At 47.0% G+C, this 23,015-nt stretch overlaps 1 protein-coding gene across 1 annotated transcript in view; it reads left to right on the top strand.

Annotated features, from left to right (window-relative positions):
- The first annotated feature begins 3,814 nt into the window (after positions 1–3,814).
- Positions 3,815–23,015, top strand: part of CES1 (carboxylesterase 1) — a 30,749-nt gene continuing 11,548 nt past the window's right edge. Inside the window, exons 1-8 of the mRNA XM_055331950.1 lie at positions 3,815–3,970; positions 8,201–8,405; positions 11,762–11,906; positions 13,796–13,929; positions 16,146–16,299; positions 17,960–18,064; positions 19,045–19,149; positions 21,837–21,875. Of these exons, the coding sequence (XP_055187925.1) occupies positions 3,919–3,970; positions 8,201–8,405; positions 11,762–11,906; positions 13,796–13,929; positions 16,146–16,299; positions 17,960–18,064; positions 19,045–19,149; positions 21,837–21,875 (939 nt within the window). The 5' untranslated portion in view covers positions 3,815–3,918. The remainder of the gene's footprint in view (positions 3,971–8,200; positions 8,406–11,761; positions 11,907–13,795; positions 13,930–16,145; positions 16,300–17,959; positions 18,065–19,044; positions 19,150–21,836; positions 21,876–23,015) is intronic.

The raw sequence follows: 23,015 nt of genomic DNA, 5'->3' as shown, positions 1-23,015 counted from the left end.
CCTAAGATCTGGCTTGAGAGTTAAGGCCAGTTTCTAGGATTTTACTCCTCAGAACATCTATCTCCACATGAGAAACCTTAGAGAGTTTCCCAGGGGAAAAAGCAATAATTCCCATTGAAGAAGAAGAGCTATATTATTTACAGAGCTAATAAGATGCAAGGAGATCATACACATTAAGCAAAACTGAGGTCTGGTGTGAGGCTTTGTAAGCTCCAGCCTCACCCATTACTCTGCAGAATCATCATGAGTCAGGAATGGGCTTCCAGGCTGCAGCCAGACATGGCAAGGTCTGGGAGTGGCTGCCTCTGTTTGCCAAACTGGCTAATGTCACAAGCAGACATGTGATTAAACAGTGGGATTGAGAGAATAATCAATCCCTACCTTTTATATTTTACCAAGACACCCTACAGTTTTGTTTTGTTTTGTTTTGTTTTTAGGCTGAGAACTAAGGCTATATTCCCAGGCTGCAAAGATGAGCTGGTCAGGGAAAAAGGTATAATGGTTATGCCTAAATGTGTGTGTGTGTGTGTGTGTGTGTGTGTGTGTGTGTGTTGTGCTAAGGGATTTGAAACAGTCTTGTTGTCTGCTTAGGAAGACAAGCCAAATTGTCTCATGTGGATAGAGATAGGGGTCCTCTTTCTTAGGGTGGTCTTTATGACTCATGTTTCTTTTCTGGATGAAAAGGAGGAACCCCAGCCTAGGTCAATCATCATGGAAATAGTCACCCCTGGGGACTGACTCTAATGCTGTCACAAAGTCCTCACCTCTGTCACAGTGCTCCCCTCACTGGCCTGCCGCAATGGCTAGAATGAGTGCAAATTAACATCATTTTTTGAATTTGGGTTGCCAGATGTTTCATTTTAGCTATAACCTATGGCCTTGGCCAAGAACCCATGAACTTTTTTGAATGGTGTCATGTACTTTTTGGCTGCTGGTTGCCCAGTTCTTTCAGATGTCAATATTGATCTGGCCTGGACAAGAGCAGGCTTGCCAAGTGACACCGGGAAAGTAGTGCAAACATAGAGAAGGCACAGCCACCTCTTGACTGCACCAGCCTGTAACCCTGTTCCACATCTGCTTCCTCTCCATTGACAAGAACACATCTCAGGTCTTCAGCTAAATGCAGGAGGATTGGGGTGTGTGATTCTAGGCTGGACAATTACTTCTCAGCAGCAAGTCCATCTTCCCTGGGAGAGGGGTACCATGAAGACTGAGCTAGCAGCAAGCACCTCTGCTGCCCAATCCCTACTTGGCTCAAGAACCCTAGCACTCCTGTTTTCACCCATCCTTCCAGGCAACCTGAGGGTCCAGCAGGGGTCAGCAGGGAAGCGTGGGAGCTTTGAAGGGTGGAGGTAGAGAAGTTACCAGGAGACAGAAACCACAGGAACTCACCCACAGGTGAATCAAACATGTGCTTAAGACACCAACAAAGTCATTCTGTCAACAAGGTTTTGACAGCACAGCAGAGTGTCTAAGAACATTACACAGTTTTTGCTCAATCTCCAGTTCTCCCAATACTTGATCTCCCTTGCCTGGCCGAGTGCCAAGAAATTAATAGTATCAATTCACAGGGTCCCTTTGAGAACCAAGTGAGGTACTGCATGCAAAGCGCTCAGCATCTTGTTTGCCACACGGTGAGCCCTCAATGACTATTTGTCACACAAATGCCTGAATGACTAGAAGTGGCCAATATAAATAAGTAAAAACACAACACAAGAGCCAGGAAATGACTGCTGTAATACAAATTAGATGTATAACCTTACAGGATTTTTTCTACACAAAGGTATGCTTTTACTAAAATGGGATATTATACATGACTGGGTTGTTAAGTATTTCTTTATTTTATTGAAAGATAATTCATGGGACATTGGGGTGGCTCAGTGGGTTTAGCATCCAACTCTTGGTTTTAGCTCAGGTCATGATCTCATAGTCCTGGGAAGGAGCCTGGTGTCAGGCTCTGAGCTCAGGGCAGAGTCTGCTTTCCCTCTCCCTTTCCCTTGTTTCTTCTCCCTCCCTCTAAAATAAAAAAAGAATAAAATCTTTAAAAAAAAGATAATGCACATGCCATAAAATTTACCTTTTTTAAGGTCTACAATTCAGTGTTTTTTAAAAAGTATATTCACATAGTTGTGTAATCATCACTGCAGTCTAAACCCAGAACATCTCATCAATCCACAAAGAAGCCTCCTACTTGTTATTAGTCATTTCGCATGCCCTGTCCTCTGCCCTGAGCAACCTTTAATCTTTTTGTCTCCATGCATTTGCTTATGCTGAACTTTTCATATAAATAGAATTATATAATCTGTGGCCCTTCTTGTTTGTGGCTTCTCTCATTAGTATATGGTTTTTCAAGTTCACCCATGTTGTAGCAAAGATCCATACTTTGTTTCTTTCTATGGTTGAATAATATTTCATTGTGTGGAGAGATCACGTTTTATTTATCCATTCACCAGTGGATGGTCATTTGGATTGTTCCCCCTTTGGGGGTATTAGGAATAATGCTGCTCTTTGGGTCTTGTTTTTGAATGGATATGTTCTCAGTTAATTTGGGTAGATATACCTAGAGTGGAATTACTGGGAATATAGTAATTCTATGTTTCAATTTTAAGGAACCACAAAATTGTGTCCTAAAGCAACCTCAAGTATTTTATAACCTGTTTTCCCCCCTTCATAAGAAATCATGACTGTCCATCCTTGTCAGTAAATGGGGCGTGAATCACTAGTCTGAGTGCACAGTATTTCCTTAGCCAGCTGTACCAAATTGCATTTGAGGAATTCCCTTTTGTTGGACATTTAATGATTCTATGAAACAGGCTTTGAACATCTGCCTTGTGCCCTCAGCAGATACATGACACTCTCCCAGATATACCTAGGGCACTTTGCATCCCTGTTTTGGTTCTTTCACACTGTGCAGCAGCCTACCAAACACACACCATATGTCTTATCCACTACATGGTGAGCTCCCCTTGAGGAGAAGGAATATCACTTGCATTCATCTCTGTACCCATACCACCTAGCCTAGTGTCCCACATTTGGTAAATGGAGAATGAATGGAATAATAAATAAATGGAAGGATGGATGGATGATTAGAATCAGGGACTCTGGAGACATAGGGTTCATTCACTGTAAAAACATTCTATCCAAAGATCCCTGCCTGGAGAAGTAATGCATTCCCTGAACCTGGAGGTATGTGACAGGAGGTTGAGTCACTTGGCATAAATATTGTAAAGTTAATTTAGACATCAAAAGGGAAACCAGATGGGGCACCTGAGTGTCTCGGCTAAGCGTCCAACTCTTGATTTTGGCTCAGTTCGTGATCTCATGGGTCATGGGATCAAGCCCCACGTGAGGCTCTGCCCTGGGCAGAGAGTCTGCTTGAAGATTCTCTCCCTCTGCCTCCCATCCCCCACACTCTCTCCTTCCAAATAAATAAATAAATAAATCTGTTTTTTAAAAAGGAGGGGGGAGAACCGATGAATTCAAGGTGCTTCCAAACTTGAGATCTTATGGAAAAGTAGCCCAAGCAGCAAAGATAAGTTTGTCCTGAGTTCCCCTGCTGAGCAGCTATGGGACTGGCAATTGCTCTAGAAGTTTTCAAGCTTGTTCTGAGAACCTTGGACCAAAGCCTCTCCCTCTCTAAAAGCACCTGTCTGCTCCTGCCTGCCTTGGGAAATTCACAGTGCCCTAAGGTTAGAGTCCTGCAAGGGAGAAACCCTTATGTAACAGGCTGCTGGACAGGTCTGTGGCTATCTGTAATCAGAGACTCAGGCCTGTTTGGATGAAAGAGGGTAAACTCTGGGTGGGCGTGTCCTAGAGGCCCTGCAGCCGTCCAGAGCAGCAGGGCAGAGGGGTGGGACCTGCACTGACTCTTTAAGGGATGTGGGCTGCTTGACGCCTTGGAGCTGCAATCTCACCACAATGTGGCTCTTCGATCTGGTCCTGACCTCCCTCGCCACTTCCATGGCTTGGGGTAAGTCTTCCTGAAATAAAATAGCAGGGCACATTTGTAAATACTTGTTCGGGCACAAGGTGGGGGAAAGGCTGGGAGGGGAAGGGTAATGGCAGGTCTGGTTCTGCAGCAGCCCGTGCCCTTCGGACTTCACCCATCCCATGCAGGAGGGCAAAGAGCTAATCTCATGCCTCCCGGATGAGGGTTCCAGAGGGCTCGGTGTATTTTCTGCTTAATTATTCATCTGTGTATGGCTAGATCATGGACAGTGTCCTAGGAGAATATTAATAGGAGTATCCCAGGCTTTCTGCAAGTTGCATCAGGCCACTCTACCTTTAGGGAAGACCTACATTAGTATACTAACAGAAAAACGAAAATCTTCCTCGGATTTCTTTGGGCTACGATAACAAGTACTAATGTAAGTCTTCCCTAAAAGTGAAGTGGCTTCATGCAACATGCAGAAAGACTAGGATAGATACTCTGCTTTGTGCCATTTCAGCTTAGGAAATGTTTCATAGGAATGCTCAACCAGCAGACGGCAGGCAGAGGACCTGTGTGGACTGAGTGGATCTAGAGTGTGTAGGTTTGAATCGCAACTCAGCACTTACTAGCTGGCTGTCCTTAGGCACCAAGTGTTACTTTTCTGTGTCTTGGCCCCCCAACCCCCAACACGGGAAGGATGGCAGTAGCTATGTCATTGGGCTGCTATGAGGATAAAAAGTTGTTTCTAAAGAGTGCCTGGTATGGAGAGTACAAACAAAAGATTCATAAATAAAGGAGTTGTGTTTTTTTAAGGTTTTATTTGTTTATTCACGAGAGACAGAGAGAGAGAGAGAGAGAGAGAGAGAGAGAGGAGAGAGGCAGAGACACAGGCAGAGGGAGAAGGAGGCTCCATGCTGGGAACCCGACGTAGGACTCAATCCCAGGTCTCCAGGATCATGCCCTGGGCTGAAGGCGGCGCTAAACCATTGAACCACCCAGGCTGCCCAAGGAGTTGTTTTAAAATGTAGTGCAGTAGTAGAAAACTTGAAGTATGACAAGCCCAACAGATCAGGAGCCAGCTGCCATAACTTGCCAGGAGGAGGAGGCATGCCCACCACCATCTTGCACCCTGACGTGCAAGATCAGGGTGGGTCAGAGGGAAGAGGAGAAGGGAGGAGGAATTTTGTTGAAGAGCCCTTATCATGGTTGCCAGGGGAAGGTGAGACAGGATAAGCAGGTTTAGAATTGGCAAACTAACCAATTTCAGTGAGTTCTCAGGCACAGAGGCTGCCCATCGTTGCCAGGTACCTGGCCTTGGAGCGATGAGGGCAGGATGGTAGTGGCTTGGGGTATCCGAGGAAGATTTTTAAAGAAGGTGATTGGGGTACCGGCTCTGCTTGCTGGAAAGGAGGTTGATTTCTTTCACTAGGATTGGCTAACTCTGAGAGGGGCTGTCAGCAAGGCTCTAGATGTCAAGCATCAGCGTCCACAAACTAAGACACATAATTACTACAAGAGTGTAAGGACCTCAGAATGCTTCTATGCCAATTTATAGGCAGGGGAACAGACTCAGAGAGGGAAATGTCCTTGCCCAAGGTGTGCTGGAAAATCATGCTCTGGAATGTGTCTGTGGCACATGAATGGAGAGCCAGGGCTATGAGCATCAGAATCGTGGGGACCCAAGCCCCATCTGCACTTGACCTCCATTCTAATAGTAACACTATCAGAAACCTGGTACTGAACTCAAGGGCAGAGCAAGAACCGAATTAGGAGTGGCTTGTTTCCTTACTGCTGCTTACCTCCCGGCAAGGCCATCCCATTTCCAGCTTTAGAAAGCCCATATGGGTTATATCTCCATTTCCTGCCTTCTCATCAAATGGGCATGTTGTGAAGGTGAATTTAATTGAACCAGAATGTACATCTGGCACTTAGAAGGTGCTCAGCCTATAAATCTTACAAGTATACTTATGCAATATACTGTAAATCTTAATGTGTACTTATGTAACACAATATGTTTGCTAACTGCTCCTCTTGCCATAACTGTTATGCCTCTTACTTCCATCCACCCACTTCCTCAGCCTTGCCCGTTGGGCTTCTGTCTACTTTGTCTCTCTTGCAGGTTACCAATGGATATTCTTCTGTAAGACCTAATCTGGATTACCCTTTCTTGCTCTGCCCTCACTCTTTGAGGGAGAGGTTGACCTTTAGTCTGCATCTAAAAGGGAGTGACTAGAAGGATACTATGCTAGAAATCATTCCAGATGAGGGAACTTACACATGGAGGCTGTTGAGGGGCCATGATCAAGAGTCTGAGTGGCCACTTGCACATGCAAGTTGAGGCAGATCACAACAGGTGGAACCAGGACTGTGGTGGGAGTGGCAGGGAGACAGGGGCAGCTCAGTGGGGAAGAGTTGCCTGCCCCACAAGGATGGAAGAGGTAGGAATCTGACCCCAGGTCTCTCTCCCCTTTGGACAACCCTGCTCATAGCCACCAGGAGAATCCCCTGCCAGATGATGGGTGTCACTCTCTCATATTCCAGAACTGTTCATTGCTGCTCATTTACCCACTAGATAAAGCCCCAAACCTTAGCCTGGTACTGAGGCCTCCCAGGCCTGATCCTTTCTCACATTCCCATGGACTCCCTCTGGCTCGAATGGGCCCTGTGTTCTTCCTTGGGCCAGCCTTGCATTTTGCCCTCAGAGCCTAGCCTCTGCTCTGCTTTACACCTTTATCCCTCTCTCTCTCTTTTTTTTTTTTTTACTTTTTCTTTTGTTAATTTAAATTCAATTAGCCAACATATAGTGCATCATTAGTTTCAGATGTACTGTTCAATAATTCATCAGTTGCCTATAACCCCCAGTGCTCATCACATCACATGCCCTCCTTGATGCCCATCACCCAGTTACCCCATCCCCCCACCTCCCCTCCAGCAGCCCTCCGCATGTTTCCCAGAGTTAAGAATCTCTCATGGTTTGTCTTCCTCTCTAATTTCTTCCTATTCAGATTCCCTCCTTCCCTTATGGTTCTCTGTACTATTTCTCATATTCCACATATGAGTGAAACCATATGATGATTGTCCTTCTCTGATTGACTTATTTCACTCAGTATAATGCCCTCCAGTTCCATCCACATCGATGTAAATGGTAGGTATTTGTCCTTTCTGATGGCTGAGGAATGTTCCATTGTATACATAGACCACATCTTCTTCATCCATCATCTGTTGATGGACATCGAGGCTCCTTCCACAGTTTGGCTTTTGTGGACATTGCTGCTATGAACATTGGGGTGCAGGTGTCCTGTTGTTTCATACATATGTATCTTTGGGGTAAATACCCAGTAGTGCAATTGCTGGGTTATAGGGTAGCTCTATTTTTAACTTCTTGAGGAACTTCCACACTGTTTTCCAGATTGGCTGCACCAGCTTGCATTCCCACCAACAGTGTACGAGGGTTCCCCTTTCTCCATGTCCTTGCCAACATTTGATGTTTCCTGTCTTGTTAATTTTAGCCATTCTCACCGGTGTAAAGTGGTATCTCACTGTGGTTTTGATTTGTATTTCCCTGATGGCAAGTGATGTGGAGCATTTTTTCTTGTGTCTGTTGGTCATTTGTAAGTCTTCTTTGGAGAAACGCCTATTCATGTCTTCTGCCCATTTCTTGATTGGATTATTTGTTTATCATCCCCTCTTCTATCTCCTGCTGTTTGGTACAACCTCTCCCACTGCCAGTCCCAGCTCTAAGGGCACTGCTTCCACTGATGCCACCAATTTGAAGGCATCCCTGCCTCTTCTGATCCCCATGGGACTTTCCTGGTACCTCTCTCAGGTTGCTGGCCCTTTCCTCCCCCCATGTAGGGTTGTGTATGTTTGTGAATCATACTCCATACAAGGGTCAGAGATCCTGAGAGAAGGGACTGCCTTTTGTTCATGCTTTCAGCCAACATGCACCTCAGTGCCCAGGTCCCGATGGATAATTGTTTCCAGAGGCTCCTAGGAGTGGCAACCAAATGGCTTATTCCTCTCAGCAGCTCTTCTTCTTGCATTTCTTTTTTACCTGATGCAGTTCTACCTCCAATTCCAATTTGCTCCCCTAGATCATGCCGAGTAAGGAATGACAGTTAACCTCATCTCTTTACATGGAATAAACTGAGGCCTCAAGGGTTTAGGTGACTCATTCAAGGTCACAGGCTTAAAGCAAGAAGAATCACTTGGAGCCCAGGTCAGACCTCTTGTGGCTGATGTGTCCTCTTAACTCTGGATGTCCCACAGGGTACCCGTCCTTGCCACCTGTGGTGGACACTGTGCAAGGCAAAGTCCTGGGCAAGTATGTCAGCTTAGAAGGATTTGCACAGCCTGTGGCCGTCTTCCTGGGAGTCCCTTTTGCCAAGCCTCCTCTTGGACCATTGAGGTTTGCTCCACCACAGGCTGCAGAGCCATGGAACTTCGTGAAGAATACCACCTCTTACCCTCCTATGTAAGTTGGCATCTTTCAGTGGGCCTCAACGTGAGGCAGGAAGGAGCCAAGGCAAAGTGCTGAGTGGCTTTGTTCTGAAATCCCCAAGCTGTTGTAAATCTTGAAAACCTTCCAGAACTCACAGCAGTCTAGAGCTTGTTATTCAACAAAATGTCCTCCTTATTGAGCACATTCTAGGTTTCCTAGGATCCATGAATGAACAGAAAAGTATCCCCTACCTTCATGGAGCTTGCATTCCAGCGGGGGTGGGGGAGGGTGGATGACCAACAAAAAACCCCACAAATCAATGAATAAATTATGCACTATGTGCCTTGGGGACAAAAAAGAAATCGAGCAAGTGAGGAAGATCAGAATTAATGATTCTGTTTATTCTCCTGCCTAGAACTTTGCCAAAGCTGGGGAACAGGGGTGGAGCAGGTGGGTGTGGGTGGAGAATGCTTTGGGGAGTTGACCCGTAAAGTTCTCAACTCCCAGGTGTGTCTAAGTACCTAATCATGGAGCAGAGCAAAGGTTGGTGTGTCCCAATTACCATGACCAGACTAGGCAAAGATGCCCACAGATGCCTCCCCTGGCACCTCAGATGCCTCCATGTATCCATTCCGACCTTATTCACCTCAGCAAGGCATTCTGGAAATTTCCCAGGTCCTGCTCTTTGCTGCCTTCCTTTCTTCTCTTCTTCCTCCCTCCCTCCCTTCCTTTCTTTTGTTTTAAAAAATAATATTTGCTATTTTTATTTCCTGATTGCCATTGTAATACCTACCTATTACAGAAAAGGAAGTACAGGTCAGTAAAAGTAAGAAAATGAAAATCACATACAATTCCTCCACCCAGAGAGAGAACCGCTAATCATATTTTAGGTTCTGTTCTTCCAGTCTTTTATCTGTGGCATATTTTCTTCCTTAAAAATAGAATCCATAAGATTCTACACTCAGTTCCAACGTGTGGGTTTTTCCCCACACACCAAGAAATAATTATTCAACACCAGCTGCGTCTCCTATAATTCAACTAATTCTTACACTGTTCTGCCTGGAGATAGTGTCAGATCCCACAGGTCAAGGACTCACCCACAAGACTGTTCTCTGCTTTTGATATCAATCACAAGTCCAAGTTGCCATCTTGTGACCTTGGCTATAAATCATAAGTTCCTATGACTCCCTCCTTGGGTTCCATCAGTTGGCAAGAGTGGTCACAGAATTCAGGAAACTGGTTAATTCACTACATTACCAGTTCATTACAAAGGTTATCAGGGGATATGAATCAATAGCCAGATGAAGAGATCCATGGGGGGGAGGTCCTGAATAAAGAAGCTTCTGTCCTTCTAGAGTTGGGGGTCCAGTGTAGTGGCTGTGGAAGCTTTATTTGGTTCACCAACTTGGAAGCTCTTTGAACTCTGTCCTGTGTGTTTTTTTAAGGAGGCTTTGTTATGTAGCCATGACTGATGAAACCAGTAGCCACTGGCCACCATTCAACCTCCAGCCCCACCCCTACTCCCCAGAGGTCAGGGAGAAAGAACTGCCAAGTCCAACCCTCTAATCACTGGGTAGTTCATCTGGCAACCAGCCCCTAGTCTTAACGGTGATCAGAAGTCCCCTTATTAACATAATAAAGATATCTTTATTGTTTCCTTCACAAAGGAAACACTAAGGGTTTTAGGGAGCCTGTGCCCAAAATGGGATGGAAGCAAGATATACATTTATTGTAAATCACAATATTGCATCACATGATACAGATAGTTTGGATGCCTATTTTGCTCATTTACAAATATATTAGGAACATTCTTCTATGTCATTAAATACTGTAGCTGAACTTGTAATAGCTGAATTACAGTGGGTCTTGGATCATAATCTTGGTCTCTTGTTTGGGATCATTAAATTGTTCTTGATGTTTTTGATAGTATAAGTAGCACTCTAATGAATATCCCACAGCTAAATCTTCATGCACACTCATGAATATTTTCAGATTAGTTTGAAGAAATGACATTTCTGAGTAAAAGAGTATGCACCTTCTGTTTACATTTCCTTCCAGAAACGTTCCAGCAACACTCCTTCCATTGATATATGAAAACCTCCACTTTCCAGACCTTTGGCAATGCTTGGGGTTATTTGAAAAAAATGCCTTTTGGCTATTGGATAGGCAAAACAATAGTAATTATTATTTTCATTATAATTATATATAACTTTCCTATTTGTTCTGCATTTATTTGAACACTAGTGACTTTGAACTCTTTTTCCCTTTTTTGACATTTGATTTTCTTTTTTTATGAATGTTTGGCTCCTTGCTCTGGTAATCAGGGGAAAGGTCCCTTAGGATGAAAATTAAGAAGTCATTTTTGGGGGCTCTGATTTTGCCACTTGGCAGCAGAGTGATTCAGTGGCCTCATTGAACACAATGGAGCCAGTGATATCCACATTCTGGTACCTTGAGATCTGGAAATGTTCTTTAGAATGTCCTTAGAAATATCATGTACTACATAGTACAGATTTTTCTGACTGTGTGACCTTGGGTATGTTCTCTAAACTCTCTGTGCCTCAGTGTCCTCAACTGTAAAATGGGGAAAATAATAGACTCTGTGTTAGGGGGCTTGCCATGGGAGGATTAAGTGAGTTAGTACATAAGGAGCACTTACAGCACTTACAGCGCCTGGCATGCTGGGAGGGCCATAAATCTTACTAGTTTTAATCTGTGTTGGATCTTTAAGATCCCTTATCAAGGAAACGAATAGTGCTTGCCTGGGATGGATAGATTTTTAGCATGTCAGTACTCAGGACTTCAAGATCCTTCTGGAAATCACTTCCCTCACACAGACCTGGCAGGCTGAAGCCAAAGCAGGCAACAAATTCGCCCAAGGTCAGCCAGAAGATTTGCAAGTGAGGCAGGACTAGAACACAGTTCTCCTGAGATTGCCCCATATGTATTTCATCGCTGACCTGCTGTGGGTCCTAAAGGTCTGCCATTTGAGTGACTTCTCAGGGATTATGAAAGGCTGCCATGGACTAGAACATGCTTACCTGGTGGAAGACCTGTTTACCTGGAACCCAGCTGGGATGCATCTGGGTGTATAGGAAATGGTCCACTCCCAGGTGGTCGGTGTGGGGACAGCCTCCTGTCCTTGACCCAGGTTATCCCAAAGACTCTAGAAAGGGGCCAGGTACTAAGCCTTCTTACTACACACAGTCCCAGGATACTTGAGTGAGCCTCAGGGGCCTCCACCCCCACCCCCCACCCGGGAAGCCTCCTCACCATCCCAGTGTCTCCAGCCTGGTAGGAAAAACTCTATTTAGTAGCCTCAACCTGCCAGGAGACATCTTGCTCAGCTCTGAGTGCAGCTCAGAACTTCCTTGCCCTCCCCTCCCCAGGTGCTCCCAGGACGCAGTGGGAGGTCAGGTGCTCTCAGAACTCTTTACCAACAGAAAGGACAACATTCCTCTCAAGTTTTCTGAAGACTGCCTTTACCTCAATATTTACACTCCTGCTGACTTGACAAAGAACAGCAGGCTGCCGGTAAGCAGAAGGTTCCAGCACTGCGGGTCTTCTGGTGTCGACTGTAAGAGGGGGAAGGCAGCTTGGGTGGGAGCTGTTCTGGGGACCCCAGGGCTTCCTAACCCACCACAGCCAGACCTCGTGACCACAAGAAATGCAAGCTTTCTGTACCTCAGTTTCCCCTAGTGGCAGACGTAGGGGCTCTGGAGGGAAGTAGCTGTACTTCTGCCATGCGCACCGTAGCTTTTCCAAATTTTTTTTTTTTTTTTTTTTTTTTTTTTTTTTTTTTTTTTTTTTTTGCTGATAGAAGGACCAGAATGATTACTCTCAGAGATAAGCCAATCCTTCCTGTACAGGTAGAAGGCCTGAGGCCCAGAAAGGCAGGGATGGGGTTGTTGAAATCATACGGTGGGATGGGCAGGACCAGAGCATAGGACTTCTGATTTCACACCAGTGCTCTTGGACACAGACTAGGAAGTGAGCCTGTGGGAGCCCTTTCCTCAGCACATTAAGACACTTCTCTAAGAAAGTTCCAGGGTCCCCGAGAGGTGTTGGGCGAAGAACCCGGGTTGATCCAGGCAATGCATCCTTTTGCCTCTGGCCAAATATCTGGGATTTTATTGTATTCCTTCCTTAATGGCCTTTGGCAAGGCTGATGACCCAGTGAGTCAGCATTTCTAGAATAAAGGAGGCCCAGAGATGGGGGCAACTTCCAGACCCAGGCTGGGGCTTGGAGGAGATCTGGAAAAGGAGGTGATCCTTGGGGTGGAGAGGTGTGGGGTTGTTAGCACCCAGCCAGCTTCCAGAAGCACACCTGTGGGGAAGGGCACCTGTGAACTTGTGAGCAGAAGTTAGCACTGCACATGCTTGGCTCAATGAGATGGGACCTGGCCCTGCTTCCTTAGAACAGGCTAATCACCTAGGAGTATTCAGTGATGCATATCAGGCTTTGTCTCTGCTGGCAAGCGCGCAGGGCAAGCACTCCTGAAGCATTAGTTAGAGTCAAAGGGAGGATCTTACTCCTATCCTAACAGCAGGCCCACTGCACCATGGCCAACGGCTGCAGCGTGCTGGGTGGCTCAACAGGTGGGCTCCAGGGTCAGACCATGTGGGTCCAAGTCTGCTTCTGCTGTTTATTAGCTATGTGACCTCAGGCAGGTTAAGTGCCTCAGTTTTCTTATCTGTTAAGGGTACAGTATTAGTCCCTCCCTCATGGAATGTACTTGGCACATAGTTTGTGTTACAAATTCTTTCCTAGCTCTTTGAGCTCTTACAATGCCAGAGCCAAGCATGATGAATAGCTCTATCTACCCTCACCCTCAATTCTTACCACTGTCCCCGACATAGAGTAGATCCTCAGATCACATTAGTCAAATGATTGAAGACTTACTGGAGGAGGTGGATTTTAGGCTGGGCTTTGGATGGGTGGGATTTGGGGATGCAGAGGAGGCAGATAGAAGGCATACTCAAAACAGATCCCATTGGGGGCCTGAGAGCAGTTTAATTCACCACACAAGACATAAATAAGATGAAGCTGAAGTACAGGGCTCTGGCAGGCAGAGTAAGCCCAAGGGAGGGGTCCGGGCATGAGAGCGATGACAGTGTTGGGAACAAGATGACACACCATGACTGTTCCCATGACGATGCTCTGTGGTGTGAAGAGCCTGGTGGCACCAGGGCTGGGGACACAGGGGTAGCCAGGATGTACTGGGTGGGGTGGTGGCCTGCGCCCCACTTGGGTGTACTGGGGAGAACAGTTGCTTGCTCCAACTTTGCTGGGGACTGGTGCACTTCCGGTAATGGCCTCCTTGATTCACTGTCAAGAGGTGGGCAACGAAACCAGACAACCTCCTGAGGTCCTGCCTGGTGCTGCTTCCTCTAACGGGCTCGGTTGCTTCCTTCCTGTCCAGGTGATGGTGTGGATCCACGGAGGGGGTCTGGTGGTGGGCGGGGCATCAACCTATGATGGGCTGGCCCTCTCTGCCCACGAAAACGTGGTGGTGGTGACCATTCAGTACCGCCTGGGCATCTGGGGATTCTTCAGGTAAGATTCTAGACAGCCCTCACTGCACACTGGCCCCCAAAGCAAGGATACTAGGTGTTCAGCTCTAGCCATGTCAGCCCTCAGAGGGATCTTTGCCAGGGTCCCTAGAAAATTGGGATAAATTGGTCCCAAGTCCCTTTGTAATTGGGCTCTACTTACCTTCTCGTCCCCTAGCCACACTGGGCCACTTGCTTCTGAGTTTTTCATAGGTGCTGTTCCCTCTAACTGGAATGCCTATTTTAGATGACAAGCTTCTATTCATTCTGCAAGGCCCCACCCAGATGTCTCCCCTCTGAGATACTCCTCTTTTTTCCCCCTCGGGCTGTCCCAGCACATCACACACCTCTGTAGAAGCAGTTAGCATGCAGTACAGCCCTTAGAGGCTTACGTGTCTTATCTGGCAGGAAAGGAAGGAAGGAGCATCCTTGAGGCACAAGCTCAGTGCATCCTTGTGGGTAAAGGAACAGGTGCCTGGAGCTGAAGATTGGCAGAGCACCTGACCCCAGCAGACAGCCCTCCAGGGAGGCATGTCAGGCCCACTCATCCCATTTCCTTTTGGGAATTTGGCACACCCGTGGGTGAAGGCAAAGAGGCTTCCCCAGCGAGTGTCCTTGGGGCAGGAACCAGTGTTCCTGCCAGACACAGGTACCATGAGCCTCTCCTGAATTCACTGGCCACTGCACCTCCGACCCTGAGATGGGTGCTGGGTGGGCTGGGGGAGGGGTGGGCTTCTCACCCGGGGGAGGATTGTCTCAGGTGAATCATATCCCCGGGGTATAACACCTTCATTGAGACCCCTCTTCTCTTCCACTTGTGGCCTGTCTCAGCTCCCCATTACAATAACACTGATATGTTAGCTCTTCCTGCCACTACTCCTCCCCATCTGCCCCCAGCCCACCCTGGTCAGGGTTCAGCTCCAAACATCCTGCTGTATTCTGGCCAAGGTCACTGGTGACCCAACAGCGTTTGGGCCAACCCTGGGGACATCCACATGTGATTCCTCACACATGGTCCTCCAGCCTCTGTGTACATCTCTCTGCCCGTCTCCACTGGTTCCCTGGGTGACATCAAGAGCCACACTCGGAGCTCCCTTATCAGCCCCTGTGTCTCCTTTGAAACCCAGATATACCTCGCTAACTACCACCTTGCACCTGTTGTCACCTCAGAAGGGTACCTCACTCCACGGGGACAACTTGACCCTTGACTCCCACCACTCCTTCCCTGAACCTTTCCTACTTTGCCCACAGCACCTCCTCTTGGCTGCTGGCAACACCACACCCCACTTCTACCTGCTTGAGATAGAAGGCTTGTGGTCAGCCTTGACTTCTTTTTTTCTCACTCCTCACATCTAGTCAGGGTCAGCGGATCCTCTTGGTTTGACCTTTAAAATATATTCAGAATCCAACCATTCTCACCTCCTCCCTTATGCCCCTAATCAAAGCCCTCTGTGTCTCTCTCCTAGAGGGTTGTAATAACCACCTACTTTTATAACCTGCTACTTTGATGCTATGTCTGATCCACACAATAGCCAGAGTGATCATTTAAGACATAAATGGAATTTTGTCATTGCCCTGAAATGGCTTCCCACATTATTGACGATGCCATCAAAGCTCTTACCAAGGCCCACAGAGTCTTTTAGCTGCATGTCCTACACTTCTATCCACCAGACCCCAGGGCATTGTACTGCCTGTTCCTTTAGCCTGGAGTTTCCTTCTTTGGATATTTTGTAAGGCTCATGTGCCCATTCATTCAATGAATGAATGAATGAATTCATTCATTCATTCATTCTTTTCAAGTGCCACGCTTCCCTCAAAGAGACCTTTCTTGATCATGTGATCTGAAATAGGACCCCACTGCTCCACCTCTGTCTTTTCCCTTACCCCATTTTATTTTTCCTGGAAGTACTTTCACTACCTGATGTTATTTATCTGTTTGTTTGTGATCTGTTGTGTGGGCTCTGTATAGTCAAAGATTTTGCCTATTTTGTTCTCAGATGTACCCCTAGCCCTTAGAACAGTGTTTTGCACAAAACAGATGTTCAGTAAATAGGCACCAGGTGAGTAAATCTAGAACCCTACAACAGAACAGTGCTACAGGAATGGAAGACAGAAGAAGACTCTTGTGGAAGGCTGGTCTTTTTCTAGAAGGCTCACTGAGAGCCCTCAGCTTCACCTATGCCATGAAATCTGTGTTCGCACCCTGCCCCATTCTTACAGCACAGGGGATGAACATGGCCGCGGAAACTGGGGTCACTTGGACCAGTTGGCTGCACTTCGCTGGGTTCAGGAGAACATTGCCAGCTTTGGAGGGAATCCAGGTTCTGTGACCATCTTTGGAGAGTCGGCGGGAGGTGAAAGCGTCTCCGTTCTTGTAAGTGTTCCCAGCCCTGATATAGCTGCTCCTGGGACCCCTTTTGACCAATTAGCACTTTTACTTACAAGGCCTGGATTCAGGGCTGCCCTTACTCTGCACAGGATCAGTTGGTGGAGAGCTCATGGTGAAACTCTCCTTGGCCCCCAGGAGGCTCAGAGCCCAGGCTAGCATCCTGGGCCTTGAGAATCTCCGACCACAGCTACAGCAATGATACTCCTCCTCTTACATGGTAGAGCTCTCTCTCTCTCTCTCTCTCTCTCTCACCTTCCTACTCATTTTAACATTGGGACTCACTTCACTTCTCCTGGCAAGTAGAGGTGGGTATAGATTCTGAGTAAGAGTTAGACAAAGTGCCACTGTTCAGCCAGAAGCCAGGTCTGCATGTCAGGGGGTGGGAGCACCAATAACAGGTCAGGGGCCTCCCACGAGGACAGCCACCTCTGGGACTGAGAGGTGGAGCCAAGCTGGGGGGATCAGGGAGGATGGCACAACTGTGTAGGTACCTGGAGCTCCTGGGGTCCTGGTGTTGGGGGATTGGGGATGGGGGGGCTACTGAGGGAAGTAGGGATGGGAGCCAGATGAGAAAGTGCTAGGAGCCCTAAATACCCTCCAGCTCCCTCACTGTTGAGCAGAGGGTCAGCTATGACTATATTTTTTGACATATGTATCAGTTTCCTTATTGGATATTCAGAGGGAAATGATTTTATATTTTATTAAGTGGAGGAAAAGGAAAAGTATAGATGAGTCCAAAGAAGAAAAAAAAAAAAAGCATTACCCAGGGAAGCTCACCACAGACATCTTGGGACTTATCTTTCTAGTTCTTTTTCACATATCTAGCCATCTACTGATCTATCATCTGCCTACCTATCTTAAGATTTTTTAAAAAAAAATAATTTATTTATTCATTAGAGACACAGAAAGAGAGGCAGAGACACAGGCAGAGGGAGAAGCAGGCTCCTTGTGGGGAGGCTGATGCAGGACTTGATCTTTGGACCTGGGATCACACCCTGAGCTAAAGGCAGTTGCTCAACCTCTGCACCACCCAGGCGTCCCCCTCTTAAGATTTTTAAACAAAAACCTTCCTTCACATGCATATCCTATAACAGAAACATTTCCCTAAATATTAAGTACTGTTCCATTAATATCATTTTGTTAGATGTTCCATGGGATTCCATGGTATAGATTTGAATAGCCTTCCACAGTAAAAATGAAAAATCGTTTATTCTCTCAATCTCATAATATTGGAGCGTTGAGTTATTTCCAATTATCTTATAAACGTTATGAGCATTCTTGGAAATCATTGTGTGCCTCCACTATCTCTCTTCTTAGGATAAATCCCAAATAATGGAAATGGGGAATCAGAGCTGTGTCTTCAGAGTGTTGCTAGGAGTTACCACGCTGTCTTTCGATGCTTCTGATGTTAGAATCAGCACATGCTGCACAATTCCTGTCCTTCCCTCACTGTCCTGCTGGCTCCCATCTCAGATTCTCTGGGAGAAGCTGAGCCCCAGTGTCAGCCTGGGAACAGGCCAGGCCAGGTGAAGACTGAATGCCAGAGTCTTCAGGGGAATGGGTGGGGCAGAGCTAAGGATGAAGTAGCTCTTGAAGATCCCCTCCTCATGAGTATAAACTCTCTTCCGATCCACTCTCCTGCCAGGTGCTATCTCCTCTGGCCAAGAACCTCTTCCATCGGGCCATCTCTGAGAGTGGTGTGGCCCTCACTGCTGCCTTGGTTAAGAAAGACATGAAGGACACAGCTCAGGTAGGTCTCATGCTGGACCACCTCCACACCCTTTGTGCTGCTCTCCTGGAATCTTCAGATGCCTTTCTGGCCATGGGATCTGGCTGGCATCCTCTAGGAATCACAGAAGTCAGAACAGTTGAGTGGAAGGGCAAAGAGACACCTCAGCCAGCCTCCCAGTTTTACCATTGAGCAACCTGGGCAGACAGTGGAAGCAGCTTGCCAAGGTCACTGAGTGATCAGGGCAGAGCTGGGAACTCAAACACATGACTCTGGGCTGCCAGCGCAGCACGCTGTCCGCTGAGCACTCTTCCAAAAGTGCGCCAGGGCGGGTGCCAGGCCGCACAGTAGGCAGTGGACCGCCACTGGGTCTTGTCTCTCTCAGGATCTTAGTTCTGATGAACCCATTTGCAGCACGTGAGCCTGGAGTGGCTCTTCCTTAAGTGCCTCAGGGTTGGGGTGGGTTCCTGAGGAACTCATTCATTTATTCATCACATAATTTTGATACAGTCAGACATCAGGCAGCCTCATGAAGTTCACATTCTATCAGAGAAGACAGATTAGTGATTGTCTAATCACACAGATGATAAAATCTCAACTGACAAGAGCAGTAAAGCAGAGGTATCTGATGTCATAATGCAATCCAAAAGGAGCCCCTCATCTACCGTGCAGGGTGAGGTTATCATGAACGGCTTCCTGAAAAGAAATTTGAATCCGGGCAGTGTGATTCTGGATTCCATGCCCTTAAGCCCCACTCTGTGCTCCTCCCTTTAGACGCTCCATTCTGAGATCCTTCTGCCCATTTTAACAGGCATAAGGTAACAGAGACAGAGCTTGTTTAATTGGCATGAGTGGGACTCAGGACTGTCACCTGCTGGTCTAGAGTATTTTCTGCTCCCCCCTGCAGCCTTTGGAAATGAAGGTTGGGGAAGAACACCTCTTTATTGATTGAGGGAAGGGACATGGCTCTTGAGATCTGCCGTTGCTTGTGATCTCTGCAGCAAATTGCTGTCTTTGCTGGGTGTAAAAGCACCACGTCGGCTGTCCTTGTTCACTGCCTGCGTCAGAAGACGGAAGATGAGCTCTTGGAGGTTTCACTGAAGTTGGTAGGTGTATTCATTTGAATGACACACAAGCCCCCCACCCAGATAGTCTTCAGTATTTCAACTTTCCCCTCGCCTCTGCCCTGCAAAAACTACCTGGGACAGTGTCTGGCCACCAGGGAACAGTATCAGCTTCTGGATCTGAATGGGAATTTCTTTTTTTCTTTGTTATTACGAAGTATCTCAAACACTTGCAAAGTCGAAAAATAATATAATGAACAAATGGTAAAATAATCTCTCACCTCAATCAAAACTTACTATTTTTCCATTCTTGTTTCTAAATGTATTTTTAAGAAATTAAGTATCACATATTCCCAGAAGTAACTACTGTTCTGAATTTTGAGGATGGGATATTAAGAACAAAGAGTTTAAGAAAGGTTGTCACAATGTATCTTGCTTAATTTAGAAACTACCTCAATTATAACCCAGGGGAGGCTCAGTTTTCTAACTTTTCTGAGACTCTGCCTCAATTGTGCTTTTGTGTATGGATAACCTTACATCCACCCACCCATCCATCTATCCATCCATCCATCCAACCACCATTCATCCATCAATCTATTCATCTTAATATCCATCTATTCATCTACCAGTCTATCCAATTCATCAATATTCTTTCATCCATTTAATATCAATCCATCCATAACTTTCATTCATTTCAATCATCTATGTCTCATCCAACCACCATACAGCTTCACTCCATCATTCAACCATCCAGAATCAATGACCCATCCATCACCTAGTCTGATAGTTATTATTCATTTATCTACCAATCCATCCAGTTCATCTACATTCTGTTTATTGACCAGCTCCATCCATCATCTAGCCATTCCTCCATCCATCTGCCTATCCATCCATCTGTCCATCCCTCCATCCATCCATTTTAGGTGAATGGTGATAACTGGGTGGGTGATGCAGACATTAATCAGATATAGTCTCTGCTGACAAGGAGCTATCCAAGGAGAAAGACATTCATATACTTCATGGGTTAAGGGTGATGGAAGTATAGAGGGAGGAAATGCTCATAACAGTCAGCAAGGATGCTTCACAGAGGAGGTGACATTTGAGGACTGGATGGATGGCTATGACAGTGTGTCATCATGAGAACATGCAGAGAATACAGCAGGAAGGCACAATAAGATGGGATGCCTGGGTGGCTCAGCAATTGAGCATCTGCCTTTGGCTCAGGTCATGATCCTGGGGTCCCAGGATTGAGTCTTACATTGGGCTCCCTGTGAGGAACCTGTTTCTCCCTCTGCCTGTGTCTCTGCCTCTCTCTGTGTGTGTCTCTCATGAATAAATAAATAAATCTTTTTTAAAAGGAAGGCACAATAGGAACTATTCCCACTGTGGGGGAATATTCTTTATTCAAAGAATAAAAACACAACCATCTCTGATTCCTGGGAAGAAGCAGGCTTATTTTAGCAATTCTCCATTGGCTTCAGAGGACCCAGCTTATAAGGGAGAGTTGGCAAGTTAGAAAAAAAAAACCCAGAGAACATAAGAGCCCATGTTATCCTTGTGAGATTTTTCTGAGATCCTGTAGAGTGTTTCCATGATTATCTACTCTCCCAAAACACACACAAACACATAGGCACACAGACACACACACACACCTCTGACTGGTAAGGCATTCTTTGGATGCACTGATCACCTTATTTGAGCCTGAGAAACCAAGATGCGAGCTGCAAGGCTACATTGATCAGATCAGGAAACAGTAGAGTCTAGTGCCAGAGGCCTGGCCCAGGGGTCCAGGAGTCTCCTCAGGAGAGAGGGGTATTCCCAAGGTCACATTCACACCCTTCCCCCAAGAGGGAATAGTGAGCTGACAAGCTCACTGAAATTCACCTCACTCTGTGCTTCTCTTTATTGCATATTTGCTAAGATTACACTGATTGTAATGTTACGCTGTAGCTAATAGGTCTACCAGCATGCAGCACTGAGTGACCAATAAGTAAGCTTGTGTAAGTCAGGACGTTCTGATGCAGGATGAGGAAATTCATCTCAAAGTATGAAGATGGAAAAAGAATAGTGTTATAACAAAATCTTCAGGTAACTAACTGAAAACTATAGTTCAGGAGTACATGGCTTCAGGCATGGCTGGATCCAGATGCACATATGACATTATTAAGAATATATCTGCTCTATCCTTCAGCTTTTTTTTTTCTCTCTCTCAGTGTTGGCTTCACTGTCAGGCAAGTTTGTTCCCTGGGGAGGCTAAAGACAGCGATAGCATCTAGACTTATACTGTATCTGTTTAGACACCATTCACAATAATTCCAGCAAAAGTTTTGGGGTAAAGTCTGTTGGATTGACATGGGTATGTGCCCATACCTGAACTAATTTCTGTGGCACCCCCAGTCATTTATAGATGCCTGGATTTGTGGGGCAAGAGTGGCAAAGAGGAAGGCGCCCCAAAGGATGACTGGGGTAGTGTTGCCAGGGGAACATGAAGGGGAAATGGGTGGAGGGCAGGAACAGCAGACAGATGGCCTCTCCAGCAGTCCCCTCCTCCAACCCACACCTACACCTGTACCTCTACCTGGGGGAGCCAGTATCCTGCTCACTTCCTCTCGGCCCAGCCAGGCTGGCACCGGGAGGGAGAACATGACACCTTTGGCACACTGTTCACAAAGATTGGCTTTTGTCCCTGGAAGCCTTCTCATGCACACCCTCTGTCTTTGTCTTCACAGAAATTTTTCACTCTTGATTTATTTGGAGACCCCAGAGAGGTAAGGCTTTTTGGTTTCTTGATTACAGGTTTTAAGTCTTGATGTATGATTTATGCTCCAGTTAAATACGAATGAAAAGAATCCTCCCCTGTGGCTCATGGTGACTCCTTGTATCCACATTGCCAAGGCCCAGAGAGGGCCAGCGACTTGCCTGGATAACACAGCAGGTGGACCAGATGCTGGACTGGAGCAGATTCCCCTGACTCCCGGTCCAGTGCTCCCAGTTATCAACTCTGTGTCTCCTGGGCCCAGCCTTCCCCCTACTCCTTGTTTACATTTCCCACTCCCAAAAATGCCCCTCGGGAAAGGACTGGGCTAGAAACTTCCACTCTGGGGTGGTAGAGGTAGCTGGGCGACAAGTTTCTTCAGGGGTCTTCCTTGAGGAGCTAGGTCTTTCCCAGGAGCCTGCAGAGCCGATTAGCTGTGCCAGCCACGCTGTTGGCAGGGCCCTCCAGAAGGGACCGAGAACCTCAGACCTGAGAACACCACCTTCCCCGCCACCCCCGGAACTCCGGGAGCCTCCCCACCACCGTCTTCCTCCCCTCCTGCCTTCCAGCACCTCCACAGGTTCTGAGCCGTTATCTCGGCCGCGGCTGCCAGTCCTGAGCTCTCCGCTCTCCTGGGCCCACGGGCACCTCCCTTAGGAAGTGTTGTCAAGATTCACTGAGATTCATTCAGCGAGATTTTATTAGAATTCCCTGTGTGCGGGGACCTGATCCGGGAGCTGGGGAAATAGCAGTAAAACAGGCAAAAACCAGTCTAATCCCCTGCCCCCTCGGAGTGAAAGGAGAGCTCAGTAACAAGGTTTGCCCGTGTTTGGCGACGGTCCCCGCTATGGAGGATGGGAAGGTGAGGAACTGCGGGGGTTCGGATGGGCACGTGGGGGGCAGGGGATGGCCCCAGCAAGGGGACACTGGGGCCGAGTTCTGGCAGTGGGGCGGGAGGCAACTGTCAGGAAACCTGGAGGAAGAGTGTTCCCGGCAGAGGGCCCAGCAGCTCCGAGGGTCCTGGGCCAGGAGGCCGGTGTGGCGGGCGGGGAGGAAGCGGGGGGAGAACAGCGTGAGGCCAAAGAGGAAAGAGAGCTGAGGGTGGTTCCTTTCAAGGACTCGGATTTTGATTTTTTTTTAATTTATTTATTTA

The sequence above is a fragment of the Nyctereutes procyonoides genome, unplaced genomic scaffold (assembly GCF_905146905.1).
Source record: "Nyctereutes procyonoides isolate TBG_1078 unplaced genomic scaffold, NYPRO_anot_genome, whole genome shotgun sequence".
In the NCBI taxonomy this organism is placed as follows: Eukaryota; Metazoa; Chordata; class Mammalia; order Carnivora; family Canidae; genus Nyctereutes; species Nyctereutes procyonoides.
Note: the sequence above shows the minus strand (reverse complement) of the source record. Positions and strands in the feature narration are given on the sequence as shown.